The 22,913-nt window shown below is 41.3% G+C and overlaps 2 protein-coding genes across 5 annotated transcripts; one reads left to right on the forward strand and one right to left on the reverse strand.

The window, feature by feature from the left end:
* Window positions 1-454: 454 nt before the first annotated feature.
* On the reverse strand, window positions 455-7,418 carry LOC146574355 (fibroleukin). Of its 2 annotated transcripts, none has more exons than XM_085273956.1 (6): window positions 6,851-7,418; window positions 6,078-6,273; window positions 5,646-5,723; window positions 5,461-5,573; window positions 5,043-5,305; window positions 455-2,698 (listed from the first exon to the last, which is right to left on the reverse strand). In XM_085273956.1, the coding sequence occupies exons 1-6, from the start codon at window positions 7,124-7,126 to the stop codon at window positions 2,356-2,358; spliced, it is 1,269 nt and encodes a 422-aa protein (XP_085130082.1). In that variant the 5' UTR covers window positions 7,127-7,418; the 3' UTR covers window positions 455-2,355. The 2 variants fall into 2 exon arrangements, with proteins under 2 accessions (XP_085130082.1, XP_085130081.1); XM_085273955.1 differs by having other exon boundaries at window positions 6,078-6,276.
* Window positions 7,419-10,343: 2,925 nt separating this feature from the next.
* Window positions 10,344-18,927, forward strand: LOC146574356 (ras-related protein rab7-like). 3 transcript variants are annotated; one of them, XM_085273957.1, is made up of 6 exons: window positions 10,344-10,680; window positions 14,369-14,431; window positions 15,934-16,060; window positions 16,215-16,433; window positions 17,246-17,374; window positions 17,512-18,927. In XM_085273957.1, the coding sequence occupies exons 2-6, from the start codon at window positions 14,379-14,381 to the stop codon at window positions 17,605-17,607; spliced, it is 624 nt and encodes a 207-aa protein (XP_085130083.1). In that variant the 5' UTR covers window positions 10,344-10,680; window positions 14,369-14,378; the 3' UTR covers window positions 17,608-18,927. The 3 variants fall into 3 exon arrangements, with proteins under 3 accessions (XP_085130083.1, XP_085130084.1, XP_085130085.1); XM_085273958.1 differs by having other exon boundaries at window positions 10,367-10,433; XM_085273959.1 differs by lacking the exon at window positions 10,344-10,680 and adding an exon at window positions 14,253-14,274.
* The last annotated feature ends 3,986 nt before the right edge of the window (window positions 18,928-22,913 follow it).

A 22,913-nucleotide genomic window follows, 5' to 3' on the forward strand; every position in this document is an offset into this window, starting at 1 on the left:
TTCTGTTTTAAATCTGATATTTTCTTGTGTCACTTAGAAATAAATGACACATATCTGAACTTCCCTCAGAGGAGCACAGTGTTTCTCAAAGGGATGTGCTGGCTAACCGCTGCCCAGTCTGGGCTTCCGGCCCTGGGGCAGCAGAGCCTGCTGATACCCCTCCGCACCCCTCCGCACCACCACTATCACCCCACTCCAGACACTGTGCCAGGATACTGTGGTGACACAACCCTGGGCGTCTGTTCCTCCCTTGTCAACAAGACTGATGGATGCAGAAAGGAGGAGAGAAGAAGAGATCAGGAGGAGTGATTGAATTTATTGAAAGCAGTTGCAGCTCGGAGCATGAAGAGTCAAAAAGGAGGAAATTTGAGAAGGTCTGAACAACATCAGTCAAACTCTTATTAAGTGATAGAAAGCAAAAATAGAGAGTGATGATGAACAGAAAGTGGTAGGAAAAGGTTTTTGCTCCATTTATTGATGACATAGAGTGAAAATTGATTTAGATACTGAGCTTGATTTTTAGACGTTCATCTCTATACAGGCAGAATCTCTTAAAGATTAAAAAAAAATGAATTTAGATTGACAGAATTTTATCCTGGTTTTAATTTCTTTTGTGTTGACTTCACATTTCATCTTCAGCTGAGACAAAGCTTTTCTCAGTCTCTAAAATACAACCAGGAGCCACCAGGGGGCAGAACACAGAGCCATCCAGCTTTGTTTCCAGCACACACGAAGACACACAGAGAAAATTAAACTAGAAAGCTGATATGTATAATAGGTTTTATGGGTGATTGATCATAATTGCTTATTGTTAGCCTGTGTGTGTGTGTGTGTGTGTGTGTGTGTGTGTGTGTGTGTGTGTGCGTGTGTGTGTGTGTGTGTGCAATATTATGTGTGAAACAGGTGAAAAGGTGAAAAGGAGCTTGTGGTTGTGTAACAGTGATTACCTTCCCATGATGTGTACAATGGGATCCATTTGTTTTTAAGAAGCCAAGCACATCATGCACCTCCTTATCTGCTGAGAGAACCACTGACTCCTGTGTGTGTGTGCATGTGTGTGTGTGTGTGTGTGTGTGTTTGTGTGTGTGCATAAAACAGACATCTCCTTGTGTGTAGATAAGTAGTGTATGTGAAATACTTTGACAGGTAGGAGGTCTGACAGCAGTGTGTCTGTGTGTTTAGATGAGAGCGCTGTCACACGATCACATTAGACAGCCTGCTTGTTGCAGAGACTGACAGCTCACTGCAAACAATGCTAAAAGTAAAAAGTCTTTTACAAAGACTGTGAGACACACACCCACTGACTCACATACCTACTCCCAAAACGTCTTCGTGAAACACATCTGTGGATGAATCACCCCCGCTGACACCAACTCTAGAGACCAGGGGAGGGTGACTGTTTCTGTATGTTTGTGTTTGATTTAATAGAGGTGGGTGGAGGACGGTTTGCCAACAGAAAAGGAAAAAAAGAAGGTCCTGAGAGTTAGCGTCAGTGTGTTAGACCTCTACCTGGGAAAGTATTAGTCAGGTGAGATGGCCTGTCTAAAACTGGGCTACTCTTGGTTTAGTATCAGACTGTGAGCTTTGGCTCTTTGGCTTTCTATTAAAGCAGCTGTAGGCAGAACATACAGTAGGGGACTGTGGTTAGACACCCTGTCACATGAATCACAGTGTGATGAAGTTTTAGTTTTAGTTGTGTATATAACAGCTGAGCTCTCTGCAGGGACACGATGACCTCTTGCCTTTTAGTAAACGGTCTCCCATGACTTCATCTGACCTACAATGTCTGTGAGCTGCTGCAGGCAGCTTGTATTTCTGTAGGTCACAGAGCATAGACAGGTAGGAACACAAGCAAATTACCAGTATTAACTCATGCATGTGAAGGATGACTTTCATGTCTGGTTTGGGTTGTTTGTCTTGTCCTTAAACTGTTAACACGGAGAAAACATGCCTCCCCTGGCATCCTGTGATACATTAAGGTAGCCTTTTGCAGGTTGTTGATGTGCAATAAAGATTCTGGAAATTTATTACAGCAACCTCTGCAATATTTTCAATATGTATTTAACTGTTTCACAGTTATGAAGTAACATGTATTTTTTACCAGAGTGAGCCCATCATAAAGAAAGTAGAGCTTCACAGTCTGCTAATCAGCATTTAAACATTATTTCTTTTACACTTTTTTTTTTAATCTTTTAGCTGCCATCTGCATATAACTGATAAGTGACATGAAAGCAATGCTAAATATAGTGACCAAAGCATCTATCGATTATAAAACAAGAAAGAAAGTGTCTGGTGTGATTATTACTGTAGTCTACTGCACAGCAAATTTTCCCCATTATGTTGACATCATTATCTTTAGTCTGTTCCCATAAAGTTTTTGGGTCTTGTCTTCATCTCCACCCTCTTGAAGGAGTAGCGCTCTCCAGTTCGTCCATCTGTCAGGATGTACCACGTTCCCCAGTAGATGCCGTTGGTTACCCCGCTGTAGCGCCCACGGTAGTACCGTCCATTCAGATTAGCTGCCAGACAAGCATCAAACCACCAGCCTGCACCATAGTACTGACCACAACTTCCCGACACGTAACGGTCATAGTCTCTGTCAGCAGTGCTGAAGGACCTGCCGTCGTGGTTGTAGCGCTTACTGTAGCTCAGTGCATTACCTGCATCACCAGAATACTCCCGTGCTGTCAGGCGATACCTGGAAGATAGACAAACAACATTTGAGGGGTTTTTTTGTTTTGTTTTTATGTGTGTGTTGTTTGTTAAAAGCCGAGTAAAATTATGTTTTATATTAATTTCACACTCCCAGCAAGGTGGCAAATGGATTGATTCTTATACAGTACTTTTCTACTTTACTTGAGCAATCAAAGCATTTTATATAACACGTCTCATTCACCCATTGATACAAGCACTTTTGGCTGTGTTGAAGTGCCTTCTAGCAAACATTCACACTTCTAGCAACCATCACAAACTAGAGATGGCACGATACCACTTTTTTATGTCCGATACCGATACCGATATCATAAATTTGGATATCTGCCGATACCGATATGAATCCGATATAGTGTTTTTTAATCAACAAAACTGTTTTTTAAATATCTTGCTGCATTTTGTATAAGTTCATACTCAAGTTTAAAACAACAACTACACTAAAGCTATTCTGTTATACCTGTATGCAAAAAAAAAAAAAATTTCATAGTTCAGCAATACTGATCAATCTAATAAACTTAAACCTACACCATCCTCCCTATTCTGGTATTTTAAAGAGTACTTAGCGTAAATATTAAGCAACCTAACTAATAGGGTTCCAACTCCCAGCAACAACAAAAATAAATAAATAAAAAATAGGGAACCACCCCTCACGCTCCACCTCATGATGCTTAATCGACGTAATCAACCTTAATTTGATGCAGTGTGAAAAAAAAAAGCACAGAAATCAATTATTTTTCAAGAAATATTAAATAGATTCAACATCTTCCTTCAACAAAATTGCAGACTGCACAGATGGTACCTTCCCAAAGGAAAAAGTACTATAGCTTACTAGGGTATATATATTAGACTTAATAGTTACTATATGCAGTAATGGACTTCTATACATTTTACATCAAATTAAAACTTTGGGTGTCAGATAATTATTTATTAAAAGCTCGACATTTTAAATGAGAATAAGAAAGAAAAGTATGTCTTTGTGCCCCCTTTTCCCAGTTAATGCCCTATCGGCCCCCCTGGCTAAACTTTGCTAGATCCGCCCCTGCACAGTTACCAGCCGTCAGCTACGTAGAAAAAGATCCTCGAGTAGAAAGTAATAATAAATAAATTCTAACAACAGCTGATCAAGCTTAAACGTGCTGCTGTTGTTCAGCCGCTGGTTTCCTCTTTCTGGTGCAAAGTGGGCCAAAAGCAAACAAGAGAGACGGACTCGCGACAGAAAAGCCGATCAGCTGATCATTAAGCAGTTTCATGATTGAAGTAGCAGCCAGAAGAGGCAGTCGCTCCATATATCGTTTGGTAAGCTTAACGCAGGAATGCTTTACAAACATTCAGAGATGGACTTACACACTTGCTTTACTTCTCTCGGGATAACTTTGTCGGAGATGAAATGCCGGGTTGCTAGCGAAGCTCCAAATGCTATCCAGACCACCGACAGGTCCCCATGCCACAGCCGCTCTATCACGTGATGCATACTGCTCCGACGTGCTAACGTTCTGAGGTGAGTTACGGCGTGTTGCAAGTTTTGTGAGGTGCTTTCGTGATATTTAATGGATCGGATTACATTTTTTATTTTTCTCCGATATCCGATCCAGTAATTTAGGTCAGTATCGGACCGATACCGATACGTAATATCGGATCGGTCCATCTCTATCACAAACCACCAACCTTCCAATTAGTAAATGACCTGCTCTACATCCTGAGTCACAGCCACACCAAGACAGTGAATGGGTGATAATGGAAAGAGTCCTGGATATACAAGTCTCCTAGCTTGTATAGTGTTATGTAGACTATCGTATATGTGGAAAACTAGAATGCAAATAACTGATTATAGGTAAAAGTGAAAACTTCAAAAACTACAGTTTAAAGTAAGTTAAAGATGGCCATTTGAATTACATAAAGACATTAGGCGAAGACATTAATTGCCTTTGCTAAAGTTTGAAAGGTAATGTTAAAAACTTTATTAACTTTTAATTTATTAACTCTGCTGATCTGCTTCAGGATGTAGTTTGATCAAAACTGATTGGCAGCCATACAAAAACAACACACATCTCTCAGGACATTAATCACATTTTGACTGAAATATTCAGAACCTTGTCTGTTTGTGTAAACGTGCAGTTCATACTTAAGAAAAAAGTGATTGGGAAAACAAGTTTTCATGGCTGTTGTTAATACATGAAAGCAAATAAGATTGTGACTGAAGATAAAATAAATACATTTTTGTTGTAGCTGACTTCCAGACTCAAGTCTCTCTTTTTCTGACCTTTGGTCTAATCCCCAGGTAACTTTAATCCCTTAGCGCAGAAAATATATCTGTGTGCAGAGTGCTTCACCTCTGTGCCTCCGAGGCCACTTTGAAGTTGCTGTAGGTGGCTTGGCGCCTCTGCTGGTGCCAGTCCTCCAGCTCAATGCGGAGTTGGTGTTGGCCACTGGAGGTAAGGGCATGCAACGCTGCGTTACCCAGCCAGTGTTCTCCTTGCAGATTTCCAAAGCCCTCCCGGTATTCCTGCCATGTTCTGTTGAAGTCCACTGAGCCATCTTGCCGATTCTGGATTACTGTCCACCCGCCACCCGCAGTCTCCATGTCACATTTAGCCTAAACCAATACAGAGATTCTAATATTATAAAGCCCAGATTTTACTGATCCACAGATAGCATGCACATCTCCAAAAGAAGCTGACCAGGGTGGTGTGGGCTTGGGGTGCGGGTGATATGTCTGTCTCATTTATGAGTGCGGTGAATCTGAAATACCTCTAGTGCCGGCCCATTCAGGTCAGGCTGGATGGTGTAGATTCCATTCTCTTTGATCCCCAGCGTGTAAATCTCTGCACAGTCCCGAGGATGTAGCCTCTCCAAGGGGGCAACTAGGGCACACACAGTGCATTTTCTGCTTAGAAATGAACAACAATTCACGTAGCTACCTGTAATGCCCTCACCTGTGGGTGGATGTTGAGTGATGCTCTTGAGGAAAAGCAGCAAGTCTTTCTCCCCCTCTCTCCCCACCGCTGCGCTCTCTGCCAACCAAGAGATAGATTAGGTTATCAGTGAGGCCAGTCACGCTGTCGTCAGGGGCTGAAAATAGATGCTCCCCTGTATACCTCACAGAGAGGATGCATGATAGCGCTCTCAAGGCTTTTTCGCTTTGTGAGCTGTACCGTATGTGTCTGTGCATCTGTGTGTGCATGTATACAGAGTTTTTGCCATGCTTCTTAGTGCAGTTAAATTCCTATGAACTCACCTATGACTGATGCCTAGCAGGTCTCATTGAGGTTCTGTTTACTATGTGTGGGGGAGCGACTGCACTGGCATTTATGTGTGTGCATGTTTGTGTGTTGCAGAGATTGGGGATATAAAGGTGTACTACTTACCCAGTCGTTTAGCCATTGCCCCAAGCGCCTGGCTGTGACAGTGGAGGTCACACTCTGTCAGCACAGCTGCCATTAAAGCCAGGATGGCCCCAAGAGAATTGCTCTCCTGGCCCTCGTGACTCCAAGGTCCCCCAGTATCCTGGACAGAGCGCATGCAGCGCTGCAGCTGAACCAGGCGCTCTCTGACAACCCCAGTCTGCTAGACAGTGACACAGATATATCTAAATCATTTTGTGAAAGTCAGAAATGATTCAGCACTCCTTAGTGTTATTCAGTCATGCATAAAAAGTCTAAAAATAAAGCTGTGCATGTGCATAAATATCATCCACACATCCTCACACATAACCGACAGCTCAGTTTTGTGTCACAGTGTGTCTCTTACACTTACATCACCCATGTTAATCATGTCCCTAACACACCTGTTCCTGCATGAGCTCAGCACAGCCATATGATGAGGATATTTTTAAAGCAAACCTAATTTTGTCCCTTCTTTGATTGCTGACGGTTATTGTTCCCTGGCTGGAAGGTGGTGCCAAGTCTAGCGTTCCATGAGAAAGAACCTGCTGGCATGAGTTTGGTAGTATGCCGCTCACTCTCACTACAACACGATGAGTAAAAAGGTAAACTTTAAGGTCTCCCAGGCTGCTGGAGTTAATTGACTGTTTAAGAGTTGTTTCTGGCCCCTCTGAGATTTTAGGATTTTTAAGCTGGGAACTGTGAAAAAACACAAACACACACACACAATGAAAAGTACTGTATAAAATGTCAGTTACCTTGTACTGAAACTGGGGTATTTCATGTTTGTGCTCCACTTTCCGAGGGATGTCCGAGATTGCTGCAAGTGAAACCCCTGTCCCGCAGGCAGTTGTCCCAGTTTGACCCTCACAAGCCCCGGTACCTGCAGCTCCAGTCCCAGGCTGGATGGGTGAGGCCACTAGATTATCTTTGCAGGGAGGATTTATACAGGCTGGAGAGGCAACTAAGGATAGCAGCACTCCCACATAGAGGAGAGGAAGCATGCTAAACTTAAAGGAACTGAAAGGAAACATGGAAAAATGTTTTAAACCGTGGTCCAACGTTGTTCCTCCAAGTAGTTGCTTTGTGTTGACGATTCCCTGCAAACTTTCTCTTCACTTTCCTTCAGCTCATCAAGCAGTGCCTCTTCAGGCAAATAGACTTTGCTGACTTTGTCCTTTTTTTAAGAGGGAAAATTAGATCTTCATAGTCATGTCCTTGTCCATTTTGTGTTTTCTTCTCTGGGTTTCTTTCATGTTCTTTCTTTCTTCTCAGATCATCTCACTTGTTGTCCCCTTTCTCGTGCTCCTGCTAGTGAGGTTGCTTTGGCTCAGATTCCTAGATAAATGCGGCACTCTTTGCTGTCTGACACGGACTAATGCACCCACCCCCTAATACACACACACACACACACACACACACACACACACACACACACACACACAAAATCTGTTCATCTCCTTAACTCATCTCATTGCCTCTCCTCCCCTCCCACACAGCCACACACAGAGATGCATGTTTACACATACACGCACTAAGAATGTGAATGAAAGTGCCGTTATATCTCAAACACACAAGCACTTTGATGGCTGTCTCTCATGATTTAATAGACTCTACACCTTGCTGATATGTCTGTCCTAATGATATAAACGATGTGTCCCACCTTGAGCAGCTCTTACGTTTTGCCATCATCAAGGTGCAAATGCGACAGTGTTTGCAAGGATGAAAATCCAGCAGATGCTCCAAGTATGTGGCGCCTTCCCACCCATGAACCGTTTTCTAGCTCACACGCTTTTGTGTTGCAGTGTTTGTATTTACAAAGAGGCCATAAAGACTCCAGATTCAATAGGTGTAAGAAGGGAGGAATTTCTCTATAAACACCAGAGTCATCCCAGTCATCAAGATTCTACAGAGGCACGCTTCCAGTAATGAGGAGAACAAATGCACATACGACATTTAGTATGGAGAGATGATATATTAATGTGAAACCATTTTTAAAGACATTTTCTGTATGACTTTACTAGTATCTCATATCAATCTGGAGGAATTTAGGCCCACCTTTTTTTTACTGTGTTGCTCCATGAACTTTAGCATTTGACATGCCATTCGAGGCCTGTAGAGCCTGAGGTGTGCTTCATGTTTTGTTTTGTTGTTTTTTTCTTTAGCTTTTCTTTAATTTTTTAAATATGTGTCAACATTAGTGTGAATTTTCTGGGATGTCCACTTTTGGGAAGATAGTGGTATTTTGTTAAGACTCACCTGAATACTCCAAACAAGGCAAACTACAAACACCTCTGCTTTCATAGAGGGGATAATAATCAATTAATCAAGTGTACGTGATTAGCAGATCCTGCTGCTACTTAATTCCTGTGGAAGTAGTAAGGGTGTACTTTGTTTTTCAAAAAACTTAATAGAGTCCTGTGAAGACTTTCGTTTTCATGACTGCACTTCTGTAAGAGATAATTCATGTGAGTAAAACTGACAATATAGTAAATAACACTAACAGCCAATGAGAAGTAATAGGAAAAATATTAATGTTAAATTTACTGTTTTACAGAGTGACAGCATGCATTTGAAAAAGGTCTGAGTTCATTAGTTCGCTTGGTTCTTCTGTTCAAAATGAATTTCCACTGCCCTCTAGTGGTGGACTACTCACTCCATCCATCCAACCATTATCTTAGATGACTCACTGGTGGAGTGTAATAATGCACTATAATTAAAATGACAACTCTAACATATCCTCCTGAGAACCAAGGATAAGAATCTTCCTATTGAACTTATTTTGTGATTTCCTTCCTCTTTGGAGCTAAAAGAGGCCACCCAAATACATGAGATATCAATGGAAAGACCAGGATGTCCTCTGTTTAGTACACCAGGACTTAGTAGGGTTGCTCAAATAAGTCAAAAGATATAACCCAAAAACAAATGTCCATCACATAAATGAATAGGCTGGTTCTTAGGAGAATATCATCTTAATCATACAATGAAAAAAAATGGTAGTTGGAGGTTTTGAGAGTTAGATTAGTTAAGATCAGTTCAAGGTGCCTCCCCAGAATGTTGTTTCCCACTGAAAAAAAATGCTCATGTTCACTGGATGTTTTGTAAAAGTTATGTAGAATTACTTGGAATATGCAGCTCATCATCTCACTCATTATGTTAGAAGATTTAAAATATTGTTTGTGTTTTTGAATAAAGTGGAACAGCAGCTCTGAAGCCGATTTATTATCAATTTAGGGAACTGTAATTACTTGAGTCTGCATTAAGGGGCATCAGAATGACTACAAAGCTCCAACATGGCTTTCTATTATATATCCAGGCTACAGACTTGTCAGGTTTAGCCCAGTTATCTGTTATGTCATCCAGTGGGACCTATCTAGTGCAAAGTCAGGTCTTGTGAAAAAAACGCAACCAGGACAATAAGCACACACCTGATAAAAATCATGCGAGTCAGGGTGATGATGTGGTCAGATCTGACTCAGTGTGGGAGTTAATTTTTAACTGAAAGCTTGGCAACTTGCCTGTTTAATGTTTACTGTAATCTATCAATACATAACATCAGCAGGTTAGCATTTGTGCTCAAAGCCTGGGTAATTTTGCAATTCGAAAACAATCTACGCTTAAAGAATTTTAAATGTTTTACAGTATTTTATAATATGTTAGTTGTTGTGTATTATGTTTGGTGCAACCCTAATACCAATACTCTGAAACTTGAAAACTTTATTGAACAAAATATTAATTTCTTGACCACTAAGTTAAAGCTAGTCACACTCATACTGAATACTAATTCAGTTTCAGCTTACACTTAGTAGGAGTTTAGGCAAGTTTCTAAATCAACCTTGCCCAAATTTTCACTTTTCATAGTCACATACTTTTTTGTTTCACTGATTTCAGTTTTTTGTTTTCAAACATTTGCCCGAATACACCATAGACACAGCCACAAATAATAATTCAAACTGTTAAAAGGCAGTAGTCTAAAACTTTGTGAGCTAAGAAATCCATAAAATAAAATGGGTAAAATTAGGACAATTGAGTTTAATATTATTTTAATGTTTTTAATACGTATCTGTCATGTTTGTTTTATATGAATGGCAACAGGGTTGAGAATCAGTACTAATATTAATGTTTTCTCTGAAAAGACCCGAGCTGTGGCATTTAATGGGCTGTGAAAGTCGAGGATAGAGAAGTTATACGGGCCTTAATTAATATTTCAGAAGGGGTTGTTATTGGCTGTTTACGTCTGACGTAGGGCACAAGCGTTGTTTGGGAGGCGGAAGTGAAAGAAGACAAGGGAGAACTAAGTAGTTAGCTGGTTGGGTGGCTTGTAGGCAGGCAAGCCTTAAGGCAAGTGCCAAATTTAAACACTATTTGTAGATAAATTACCTCGTGAATTTACGACACGATTTTTGTTGGTGTCGACGTCAGAAACTTTTCTGAGAATCTCAAACGGGACATTGCCAAATCAACGCTAGCTAACGTAACGCCTAGTTAGCAACTGACGCTAGCTGCGCTGCACAACAACGGCTAGTTTTCTCGCAGCCGGCTTCGATACGGTCAGCAAGTCTCCTCTACCGTGTGTTACGAGCTGAAAGTAAGTTTTTGAGACGACAAGAAACTCTTTATATGTATAATGTCTGCCCACTTGTCAGTGTTTAGGATGTCCTGACGCTGTAGCTGCTAATGGTGGTGAGGTGTTTTTCGGCAAAAACAAGGCCGGCCTGTGGCTCCTCTGGGTCGAATCCAACAAGGAAGGAGACCGGCTAGTCGGGGTTGGTCTGTCGGCCAAAGCATCGTAAAAGAACAACAACAAAAAAAAAAAAAAACCTAAACAAAAAAACTCATCATTGTCAAATGTTGTGAAGGGGTGTCTTTAAACGGTGTTAATGCTCATGCACACAGAGAAGGATTTTTACCTCAGAACTACACATCACCGAGTGGCTGAATAGCTACTCGTCACTGTGTTCTTTGGCTACATCTTGATCCTGGTCAGTGTGACCTTTAAGCGATCTCCTCACCCTTATTGTCTACAGGCTGTGTTAAACAGATGTTATATGTGTCTGAGTGTTGCTAGGGAATCTTGACCTGTCATGTCTGTATTATGCGTTAAGTGGGTTTCGTTTCGCTTGTGGCTCACAGGTCACGCGGTTACACGTCGTTCAAGTTGTCTTAATTATACAACGCCCATTGCTTGTACCAACAGGCTCGAGACAGAAAAGAAACATCTTGCTATACATTTATCCAGGTTTTGAGTATTTTACTTTTCAATGACAGATGCTGTCTGACATTTACGTCTACCATTTTCTTATTGTTTCATTAAAAAAATACTGTGCACAGTATGATGACACATATGGTCTTGCACAGTTTTTTAATTAAGTGGTTGGAGTTGAAAAACTGCTCCTCCGCTGCAAACAGCCCTCTGAGTTTGGATTAGTCCTAATTTGTGTGTCTTTTGAAGTTGTTCAGCATATCTATCTCTTCACTCGTACTTGTTATAGCTAAAATACACACGTTTAAAAAGATGATCCTTCATTACTGAAGCATCTGTTTCCCATGTAGAAGCTGGTTAACAAGGACAAATGATGATGGCTTCCCTCTGTGACCTGGAGTAATTGACTGAACATTGTCTGAACTCTGCTTTCCAAAACTATTTTTAGTTTGGGGTTTGTTTTGTGTTGTTTGGTTTGCATTTATAACCCATGTCAGAGGTGAAGACTAGATGCTCTGAGCAGAAATGTATGAGCATAGAGAAACTGTGGTGGAGTCCAAAACTTCATGGTTTTTAAAATAATAAATAATAATGAGCCTAATTCATGCAGTCATTTCTTAACTGAGAAATACTGTATATTCATTCAGGCAGAAGAAATTATTTAATTTGTTTTGATCATATTAGTGAAAGGCCACAATCTCATTTTGGACTGAACCGCCTGTCAGAAATCGTAGTTGTTAATGAGAAATCATGGACCTGCTGTTCATGAAAGTTTAAATGTCTGATCTCTGCTTCTGCTGTTATCATGTGACTAATTTAAGCACACCTCCGTGACAGTGTGTTGCTGTTGTTCATGCTACTGTCAACTATTTTGTGCTTCACAGGTATTGGATTTCCACTCAGAAAGAATGCTGGTGCTTTCCAGCTTATGGTTGTGTTTTACTTTAGTAAACTGATGCATGCAATTTGAAATGAAGTGTTCATGTTTACTGTTAAATGTTACCTAAAAGGTTATTGCTTCACCACCAAAACAAGATACAATTTGTGTATTTTTTTTTTTCACCCAAAAGGAGAAACATAATTGGACTTGACAATTAGACACTGCCACAGTGTATAATATATACAGTACATATCTTTATATGGTGCTTTTCCAGCTCAGAGGAATTTCTGACTCTCAAAACAATAATCAGGCTGCGGGTTTCATTTAAATTTAAAGGGTTTTGTTTTTGTTTTTTTAAACATGTACACAATCTAACTGGAGCAGTAAGGTATTTTAGGCACATTAGCAATCATAAAGGCTACAGGTTTTTTTTGTTTTGTTTTTTTCTTAAAGAAAATTCCCAGTGGGAGGCCATGTTTGTAATGCACTGGTGAAACCTTGCTGATGTTTGTATACTACTAATTGTATACTATGCTGCTATAATATACAATTAGGATCATCTTTAGCTTTGAGGAAATACTGCTACATGTTACTGCCAGACATCTGCTTTTTCTGCCCTCCTTATTGACAGTGCAGTACTTTTCCCAGGTTTTGTTTTATCAGTTGCATTGTGATCAGTGTTTACATAGCACCGATAGGACAAAGGTATGGGAGAAGATAAAGCAGTGTCTTAAGAAATCACATTTTATTTTGTCTTTCTAGTCTATTTGTGTATGGGAAAGATTTATACATAGCCCTTCAAGACATTAATATACATTTTCACTGGAACCCACTGCACAATTGGACAGAACATAAAAGATTTGCTATAAGGTCAGATTTGCGTCAACACTGGAAGCGAAGCACTCATCGCCGACCCCATCAAAGCTGACGTCTTGTTGCTTGTGGACATCGTAGGCTGTGGTTATCTAAGTAATGTTCTAACGTATTTACTACCAGATTATATGTCAAGCAACAGTTTTGTGCACTCTTAATTTTCACTCACTTCAATCACTCGCCTGGTGGTGGTGGAGTTTCTTGGTTTCCACCAACTTTACCTCGTCAGTTGTTATTTCACCCTTAGTTGCTCTTAATCGCTGAATGCCATTCACTTTCTCTGCTCTCTTGTTGAAGCAAATCACTTTCTGTGTGGATGCAGCTTCAGTCTTGCATTGTATAATGATACTGGCTGACAAAATCTCTTTTTTTGTCCTAGTGAAACACCAAGGCATCTAATTTTCCTCTTTTTATTTATTTCAAACATTGCATTCTCAAATAAACAATTGATCACTTAAAGGGGGTGATACAGTATAATACAACACATATTAACTTAATCATGCACTGGGTAAGCTCTTGCTGAAATCTCTGATGAGTATTGGGGAAATTGTGCACATCCCTGAGCAGTGAAGAGTGTTTGAGTGTTCAGAAAAGGCACAGATTGCAGAACAGTTAACTACCACTCTTGCTCAAACTAAAGTGACATACATCCAGTTGTTTTGTCCAATTCTCCAGAATTTAGTCAACATTTTAGCCCCAAATTGACTAATATGTGTCTTTCACTTTTGTATAGATTCTGGGAAAAACTAGATTTAATTTTATTTATACATCTATTTGCATGTTGTCTCCCAAGTCATGTTGTATTTGTGACTGTGGTCATTTTATATAATTATATCTTGCAATGGTTGACGGTGTATTAAGCGTTACATTGTGCAGCATTGGTTTGTCAACTTAGTGACAGTGAAATCAGCAGAAAATGTCTCATATGTCACTTGGTTTGGACTTTGAGGAGGAGTCAATATTCTTAGAAGTAACCTCCGTGTGTGTGTGTGTGTGTGTGTGTGTGTGTGTGTGTGTGTGTGTGTGTGTGTGTGTGTTGAAGTGAGAGGGAGAGAGAGAGATATGTTCCTCGTGATTTGCCCAACAGCTTAGGAAGCACATGACTGAAATGAGTGGCATTCATACATGATTGGTGCAGGGCCATGAAACTCAAGACATAAAGTTGTCCAATAGGCCAGTCTGTAAAGAAACTGAATTATTTTTTTGTATTGATTATGTTGTTCCAGGTATATAGACAGCTAGTGGTTAGGTTGTGACTTGCTATGACGACGTCAGAAAAGCATTAGTAACTAAACTCTCTTGCTTTTTGTCTTACTGCAGCTGTGGAAAAATGACATCCAGGAAGAAAGTGCTCCTGAAAGTCATCATCCTGGGAGATTCAGGGTGAGTCACACAAACTATTCAATTTTTTTTCCTATTGTTGTTTTGGGGTTAATTTAATTTTACATTGCGCTACTTCCTTGTTGGCACAAGTTGTTGTGGTGGTGCAATAAGCTGTCGCCAGGCAGAATACAAACTGTGCTTCTTGTATATACAGCCCTTATCTGCTGCTAATCACTACTATTGCTATCAAGCTCAGTTTTCATGCTCATTATGCCGTCTTTCAAAAGTAGTTTTTATATTACAGTTATTCAAACATGGTTTCAAGGGAACTTTTAATTTTTCACAATAATTTATAAAAAAAAAAGCTTAGTAAACAGTTTCATAAGAAACCTTAAAGCTGGGTGAACCTGAGAACACTGAAATCTTTTGTGTATCCCTGTGATAATATGATTCACCAATAAATTACAGTATTTTATATGTAAGGAAAACATAATGACCAAACAGGTTGAATCAACCACCATTCATTCATTTCTTATTGTTAAGCCAGGCTGAAATGTAACTCCAGGCCATTGAATATTTTAACTTGCAAAAATTAAAATAGGAATGATCCCTGTTTTGTTGAATCATATGACCACTTGGAAAGAATACCAAAGTTGACTCTGGTTCTTTGCTGATTGACCAGAAAGATGAATTTGTAGGTTATGATGTAAACAGTTCTCTAGTACGCTTCAGTAGGAAATCTACGTCTTAATTTAGAACATAGCCTAATGTGCACCTCCTGAGAAATTCTACATTTCAGGTTGACACAGCCCGCAACCATTTAATGGCGTGGCAGGCTGTAGTATAGGGTTAAGAGGGGTTTCTGGTTATTTCACGAGTTAGGATGTAGAATTCCCACAGATATCTAAATCAGATCACTGGTCTGTTTTGTATCTGAGTTTTCTAGATGCAAATTAGTTGACTCTTTTTCACTCTAGTGTGGTGGTAAAGCATCTGAAATGGTTGGTTGACTGTGTGAAAATACCTTAGTTTTGTCCTTGTATTTATTTATGTATAACAACAACATAGCAGTTTGGCAGGTAGCCACACCTGAGAGTGAGGCAAAGCCTTTACTCTTTGGACTTGCTCACCATTCTCTCTTACCTGTACCAATCGGTGCTCTGTCACCCTCACAGGTCAGTAATTGTTTGCACTGATTAAGGATCACGTTAAATTTGCTGAGTGTGTCTTCTTGTTCCACAAGAATGACACACTGATAACATCATCATAGCATGCAGCATTTCAGTTTCCTTTATCGCATGCTTTACGACCTGTAAGTGGCTATACTGCTGTACAGACCATTTGCTAATGTGGTTAGCGATATGGTTGAAGCAGTCATCATTCGTCTTATATGTAGTGGATCCTTGTATTTAAAATCAGCTTGTCTCGATTAAGATGGATACCCAATGTGCTCAAGCTGGTGGAAATTCTAAAAGCTTTAACCACATTCATATATCACCAAACACAGTAATTTAATTGCTGCATATTTCATATTTCTGTTGTGCTGCTGTTTCTCTTCTCAGTGTTGGGAAGACCTCCTTAATGAACCAGTATGTGAACAAGAAGTTTAGTAACCAGTACAAAGCCACAATAGGAGCAGACTTCCTGACGAAGGAGGTGATGGTGGACGACCGACTCGTTACAATGCAGGTGTGGTATGATAACTAGTCGGAGGACTAAATTATGTGAGGACAAATGAAGCTTTAAGTTTTCATGGATTCAAGCACAGTTTTATTGAGAGTTGTTGTTTTGTATTATCTTTAATCCTGGTGTGCCTAACTATTGTTCCTCTTTCATTGCCTAGATCTGGGACACAGCTGGCCAGGAGAGGTTCCAGTCTTTGGGTGTTGCGTTCTACCGTGGAGCAGACTGCTGTGTGCTGGTGTTTGATGTGACTGCGCCCAATACATTCAAAACACTTGACAGCTGGAGGGATGAGTTTCTGATCCAGGCCAGTCCTCGAGATCCTGAGAACTTCCCGTTTGTGGTGCTAGGCAACAAGATTGACTTGGAGAACAGACAGGTTGGTATGAGATTCCTGGTTCTAGTTTCGTTGTTTTAAGAATGACTTTAACTATGTGTGCGTGTCAGTTGTAAGTGCACACAGCACACTGTGGCTGTTACTGTTGTGCTGCTTTGTTTGGTAGATCTGTAGAAGGAGAAAAGACTAAATCATTAAAGACTTGCTGTGACCATAAAGATTAGCGCAGGTGTTGATGGGGTTGCTGTGTAAGGAATGTTAGAGGACTTGGTGAAACTACAAAAGTCACTTCACCTGAGCAGAGGAGCTTCTTGTGGCTAGTGAAGTGCATGCCTTGACAGGGCCTTTGTATAAGCTTGGAAAGCTCACCTCAAGTTTATGTGTTACATAACAATATCAGAGTGGCTTTTTTCCAATGATAGTAACTCTAAACATTGAAGTAACTCTTATCCACACTTTGAAGTGGCATAATCAGAGCATAGACTTCAACATTACAATGTGAATTGACAAATTGATACCTCAGTAAAGCTATTCACGCCAGACATCCAAAAACCAAAATAAAAGCAGTTTGTGAGAACAAATGATACATGTGCCACCTGAAAGTTGTGCACTCACCTATGAGAAATGCTTGTTGAGCAGTTATTCCCCAAATATAGCTGAAAAATCAACTTTTCCTCCAGCACTGGGAATATCTTTTTTTTTTTTTTATAAGCATAATATGAGTTTGTATGCTTGTGACCTAAATATCAATACCTATATCATAATCAAATAATGCAGAAAATTGAGTTATTGTATTGTACAACTTATTTTAGCTTGTTGTTGTCGATGGACTCAATCTCTCTTTATATCCACAGGTGACCACCAAAAGGGCTCAAGCCTGGTGTCAAAGTAAGAACAACATCCCCTACTTTGAGACCAGTGCGAAGGAAGCCATAAATGTAGAACAGGCATTTCAGACAATCGCACGTAATGCACTCAAACAGGTGAGTTACAGGTTAATGGTGTGTGTGTGTGTGGTGTGCTGGTGGTGGGTTTGAAATGGCTTGTTGCATTGTGTGATTGTTGAATTTTAAAAAATCTTTCGGCTTTACTTAACTTCTTTTTTCTTGGTGCCTTGCAGGAGACAGAGGTGGAGTTGTATAATGACTTCCCAGGGCCCATAAAGCTGGGAGGGAATGAAGGACCTAAACCCGCAACAGAAAGCTGCAGCTGCTAAGAGAAAACTTGGACCATCTTCTCTCTTGGCTTTTTGGAAACGCCCTGTCACTGGTTACATCACCTCCACCTCGCTTCCAGGGAAGGGAATTCCCTACTGGTCTTCCTCCTCCATGCCATTGTTCATTCCACTGACACGACCCTTCGCACAATGTGCTGCACATGGATGTGTCCCCCTCACAATTAATACACAAATTAATACACTAGTGTTCTCTTGTAAAATATGTTGACGAGTCCAGCGCCCAAAGATCACACAAGAAAAAAATGACACCCCCCAGCCCCACTCTGACCTCACGGTCCCTGACTTGATCTCCTGTGAGTGATCTCCTGTCCCAGCAACCCATTTGTGCAGATGATGCCCGACATTCATGCTAAGGGGACAAGATGGAGCCATTTTCAGAGTGCAATTGGGAACTCTAGATGTCCTAGCTGATTATCTTTAATGTGAGGCGATGTTGGCTAATGTCAGCATCCCAAGTTTCGCATTCTCTGATTTCTCTTTTGCTTTCTTTTGCCTATCTGTCAATGAATAATCTTGCTGAACTATATATACAGATGCATTAATTGGCTGAAGATGTTTTTGAAGCCAATCTGAAACACTTTCTTCTTTCTTTTTGCACTTTGTATGTTTTTTTTTGCCTTTAAAAATTATACAGGGATGACTGATTTTTGGGCAACGTCTGCTGCCAGATGCCTTTCAAATTAGAATTCCTCACTCTTTCCTTTTTTGATATGTCCTGAGAATTTGTTGAACACTCTGGTAGATTATCTTTGCCTTTGCCCTTCAAGATTGTGCTTAAAGGGTTTATAACTGCCTAAACAGCACAGTAGAAATGTTGTTAAGTAGACTCAAAGTAAAAGCTGAGTCTACTTAATAAGTCAGTGTAGAACATGGATTAATTGTCCCTGATATATTAATATTTGCCTTTTGTGTAACATTACTTGTACTGCTACTATTACTGCTGTATATGTTCTGTCCTTTCATCAGACGTCTTTCATCGCTATAGAATTACAATATGCATCACCAACACAGCTTACACCTGTCTTCTGTCATGTCTTTGTTATTGCTGTTCTATCTATCTGCTTGTAGCTCAGGTTGGCTAAGTACTTAATATTTTTAACGGATTGTGTATTACAGTGTATAGATGGTGAAGGTATAATGGACTGAAATCAAATGGATATTCTATCTTTCCATTTAATGAAAATATCCAGTTATCTGTCCTGGTAGTACTCCTCCTTATAAGAACAAAATTACTGCAATGCAAACATTGTTGTCAAAGAAAATTCGGACATCAAATAATAAAACTCTTGACTATATTAACAGTCTGGCGTTCTGTGTCTCAGTGTATGTATGGTTGATGAAATTCTCAGTTTCTTTTTCCATTCAGACACCCCCTCAGGTGTGTAATTGTGTGAAGCCTTAATCACAGATGCAGAGAACTGATATACATTTGTTTTTTTACTTTTTCCATCTACTTTGGCCTTCAGTTCACAAAGTTTGAATTCACTGTAAACCAGTTAGTGTTATTGGTATGGGTTTTTTTTAAGTAAATGAGAAAAAACTACTTGTATAGGTGTTGAATGCACTGTGCTTCATGTTTTAAGTCATTAACTATTGTTATCAGTTACTTTTTTAGGTACACCTGTTCAACTACTTGTTAGCTCAAATATCTAATCAGCCAATCACATGGTAGGGCAGGGGTTACTTTGAATGGTACCAAAAGGGCTGATCTAACAAGTTTAGAAACTGAACTACTATAACAGACTAGTGTAATTTTTTTCCACCAAAAGTGAAGCACCACCATTGGTCAGATTATTCTCTTAAAAGCATCAGCTTGTCCCAAGGTCCAGTTCAGCAGATCAAATTTACAGAGGAAAATTTAGCTGAGCAATCAATTAAAACAGTGCATGACTGTCAAAGCAGCCCGGCCTCTAATTTTATCCATCTGAGTTAGAAAAATCCACCTATTTAGTTGGGCATTGTTTGCCTTACTTTTAGAGGCAGCAAGTGGCCTGTAGGGGCACTACAGCTTCTAATTTTCAGTGGCAATTCCAGTTTTCAAGTTGGAACTAACTCACTTCCTTGTTCACCCATTTCAAATTTCCTGAACTCAAAAGTTTCAAACACAGGATGGAACAATGAACTTCAATGAAAACATGGTAAATCCCCCCCAATATACCTGCAAACATGGCAACTCAGGGTTCAACATGCAGACTAGAGAAGCTGGGGATCTAACTACAGACAATCTGATCCGCTGATGACTCCTAAACCACCCCTCAGGAAAAATGATGGAGGACATAAAAAGTTATTTAGGCTTTTTCCCTGCGCAGCAGTGATAAAGCTTCTGTCCATAAAAAGCATCGTAAAATGCCCCTTCCTCTTTGTGAAATTTTGTCTGGGGGAATATTGACGTCTTTAAATAGACAGTCTATGTTAAATAAATATGCTAGACATCTTTGTGCCAGCGTTGCAGGCAAACATGTCCTGTCACATTTGTTTTCTGTGTTGAATAGTTTTTCTTTCATTTGTGACTTGCAGGTCACGCAGCTACCCGTGATTGTCTGATCATACAACAACTATTTCTTGTACCAACAAGCTTGAGGACAAAATGAAATCTGTTGCCACACATGCAACAGATTTCTTTTTTCAATTCTGTCTGACACTACCATCAACTTTTTTCCAACAGACCTTGTGCAGAGTATAAAGACTGAGATATGTTATATGGACAAAATTACTGGACCTCGTTCCCCAAAATCTTTAAATTCAGGTGTTTTCAGTCCCATTGCCACAGCTCAAGCACTGAGACAGGCAGTCTACCTTTAAAAACATTTGTGAAAGAATGGGTTGTTCTAAAGAGCTCGCTGAATTCGAGTGTTGTAACAGCAACAATTCAGTTTGTGAAATATTTTCCCTCTTAGATATTCCACCATTAACTGCAAAATGTAACACACTGCAAAGTGGGCCAAATTAGGCCAGACACAACAGGCTTATAGTTTACTGGTAGAAATATGCATGCTTGAGCTCTAAAAGGATATTCTGAGTCAGGAATACACCTGTATGCTATGAATCAGCTTTAAGGAAATACTGCTTACTGTCAGAGAGCTGCTGCACTAGTTTTTTCTGTTTTGTCAGTAAAACTGTGATTACCGTTTACTACAGATATGACAAAGGTTTGGGTAAAAGTTAAAGCAGCCTCTTATGAAATCTGTCATGAAATGGCTGTGCTGCAGGCAGGATAAGGATCCAGATGCATAACTTGTGAGACAAGAACTCAAAAAAGCTTTAACGCTGGAGTCTTTACATTAAAAAAAAACACAAAAATACTAAACTTCTGGTCTCAGATTTGCTTAAAAACCTTTCATCTAATTAGAAATCCCAGTCTTCAATTAATTCAATACAAAATATTACATAGAGTGCACTATACAGGTCATCGGATGTTCAAGATGGGCTTTACGTCTACCAACAACTGCTCACACTGCCAAACCAATTCACCGGACAATTATATCCACGCTCTTTGGTTCTGTCCACCAGTTCAGAAGTTTTGGCGCGAGATATGTGAAGACTTATCGAAGTGTCTGAAATGTAACATTCCAACTTCCCCCTTAGTGTGTTTGTTGGGCAGCTTAGATAATGTCACTTCAGAAAAGAATATCGCCCATATGGTTTTCACTGCCCTATGCATAGCCAAGAAAACAGTCCTCATGAACTGGAAAAATAAAAATAATCTTAATTCTAACCAATATAGAAATTATCTATTAGATTACATTAGTCTTGATACAGCCTCTGCCACCACATCAGATCAATTGCTCTGGGCTCCTTTGATCAGCTCCATCACCTAGTGGGGGTGGGGGGTCATAGTTTGGTCCCGCCTTCACTGTTGTGATTGGTGTGGGGGTAGGGACAGGCTTAGGGCGTCGGGGGGTTCCCCGGAGGCATCTTCCTTGGGGGGCTCAACCCGGGGTAGCGGTCATGTCCGGTTAGGGGCTCTGTTGGCTCTCCGGTGACTGTTTCCTCGCGGCTGCGTGCAGCGGGGCTAGGGGAGGGTCTGTGCTGACGGACGTGGGTTACTGACCTGGTAGCCTGGCTGCCCCTGGGTGGGTCCGGGATGGGCGTGAGGTTCTGGGGGCGCTCCGTCTCTGGGCTGGGACCCGGACCGGGCCTCGGGGGCTTGGGTCCTGGTTGGTGTGTTGCCGGGGTTGTGGGCGGGTGGGTGCATGGGGGCCCAGCCCTGGAGCAGGGTGCCGCCGGTGCGTCGAACCGCCTGGGGGGCTCTTCAACTGGTGGGGGAGATTGTCACATCTTGCAGGAGCTTTCCTCTCCTCAGGAGCTGCCTCTGTAGGAGGGGGAGATACAGGAGAGGTGGAGGAAGATCTCAGCCTGGGTGTTTATTGTCTTATGTAGTCTGGAAGATGAGTGGATGGTGGGGTGGGTGCAGTTTTCTCTGTGGTGGGGTTGGGTGGACTGTCCCGGGCTCTGTGGGGCCAGGCGGCGCTGCTGCACTGGGCCCCGGTCTGGATGGGCCTGGGCCCCCTTTCCCTGGCGGGTCGCGGAGTATGGGGGTGCCTACTGGGGTCAGCGGGGGAGCTGGCCCCAGGGAGGGGTCACTTGCCCCTCCCTTCCTTCCCTCCCCATCTCCAGCTGCCTCCCTCTTCCCGCTCCACCACAACCACCCACACATGCAGGGCCTTGGAGTAGGGGTATGTCACCAGGGTGCAGAGGAGGCTACCCCCCCCTCTGTCCCCTTCTGGCTGCCTCTGCCTCAATTTTATCCCACAACTTAGACATTCACATTACTCACACTCTCATTACACATACATATAGGATCTTGGGGGTGGGCACGATACACGGAGTCCAAAGTACCATCAGGGTGTATACCTCACCCCTGGCATCGTTGCCCACCTCTCAATTTTAAATACACGTAGACATTGAGGGCTAGCAGGAGGGACCATGCGCTTACCTGCTGCTCTCTGGCAGGTAGCTCCAAGCCCTCCTGGGTTTTAAATGCACCTTAGAACACACATGCATCAACATTACAATGAGCGGGTGGAGGGAGGTTTGGAGTCTTCTCTCACCCCCGTTCTCTGCGACCTGCTGGAGCAGGGGGGCTAGGACTAGGAGGAGGAGTTGACCGTCCGACTGCGGTCTGGAGTGTGGAGCCTTCCTGCTGCTGCGGAGTCGGGGCGGTCTGCCTCCCCCCACCGCAGGGAAAAGGGAAACACCACCTGGGTCTGGGTGCAGTTCCCCCCTCCAGGGGCGGGGGCACCTAGACCCGGTTTGTAGAGTACGCTTGGGGAGTGTGATCGTGT

This window comes from Mchenga conophoros, linkage group LG5 (genome assembly GCF_057382185.1).
Source record: "Mchenga conophoros isolate Kocher_MC1m ecotype Shallow Benthic linkage group LG5, M_conophoros_male_GT1.1, whole genome shotgun sequence".
Classification (NCBI taxonomy): domain Eukaryota; kingdom Metazoa; phylum Chordata; class Actinopteri; order Cichliformes; family Cichlidae; genus Mchenga; species Mchenga conophoros.

Bases quoted from the DNA above. Each gene is read 5' to 3' on its own strand.
- LOC146574355 (XM_085273955.1), bottom strand. From the start codon at position 7,126: ATGTTTCCTTTCAGTTCCTTTAAGTTTAGCATGCTTCCTCTCCTCTAT. The intron at 6,277-6,850 runs GTAACTGACATT...GTCACTGTCTAG, and splicing joins TACCCCAGTTTCAGTACAAG to CAGACTGGGGTTGTCAGAGA. The intron at 2,699-5,042 runs GTGAAGCACTCT...TCTATCTTCCAG, and splicing joins GTGGCCTCGGAGGCACAGAG to GTATCGCCTGACAGCACGGG.
- LOC146574356 (XM_085273957.1), top strand. From the start codon at position 14,379: ATGACATCCAGGAAGAAAGTGCTCCTGAAAGTCATCATCCTGGGAGAT. The intron at 16,061-16,214 runs GTGTGGTATGAT...TTCATTGCCTAG, and splicing joins ACCGACTCGTTACAATGCAG to ATCTGGGACACAGCTGGCCA. The intron at 17,375-17,511 runs GTGAGTTACAGG...GGTGCCTTGCAG, and splicing joins CACGTAATGCACTCAAACAG to GAGACAGAGGTGGAGTTGTA.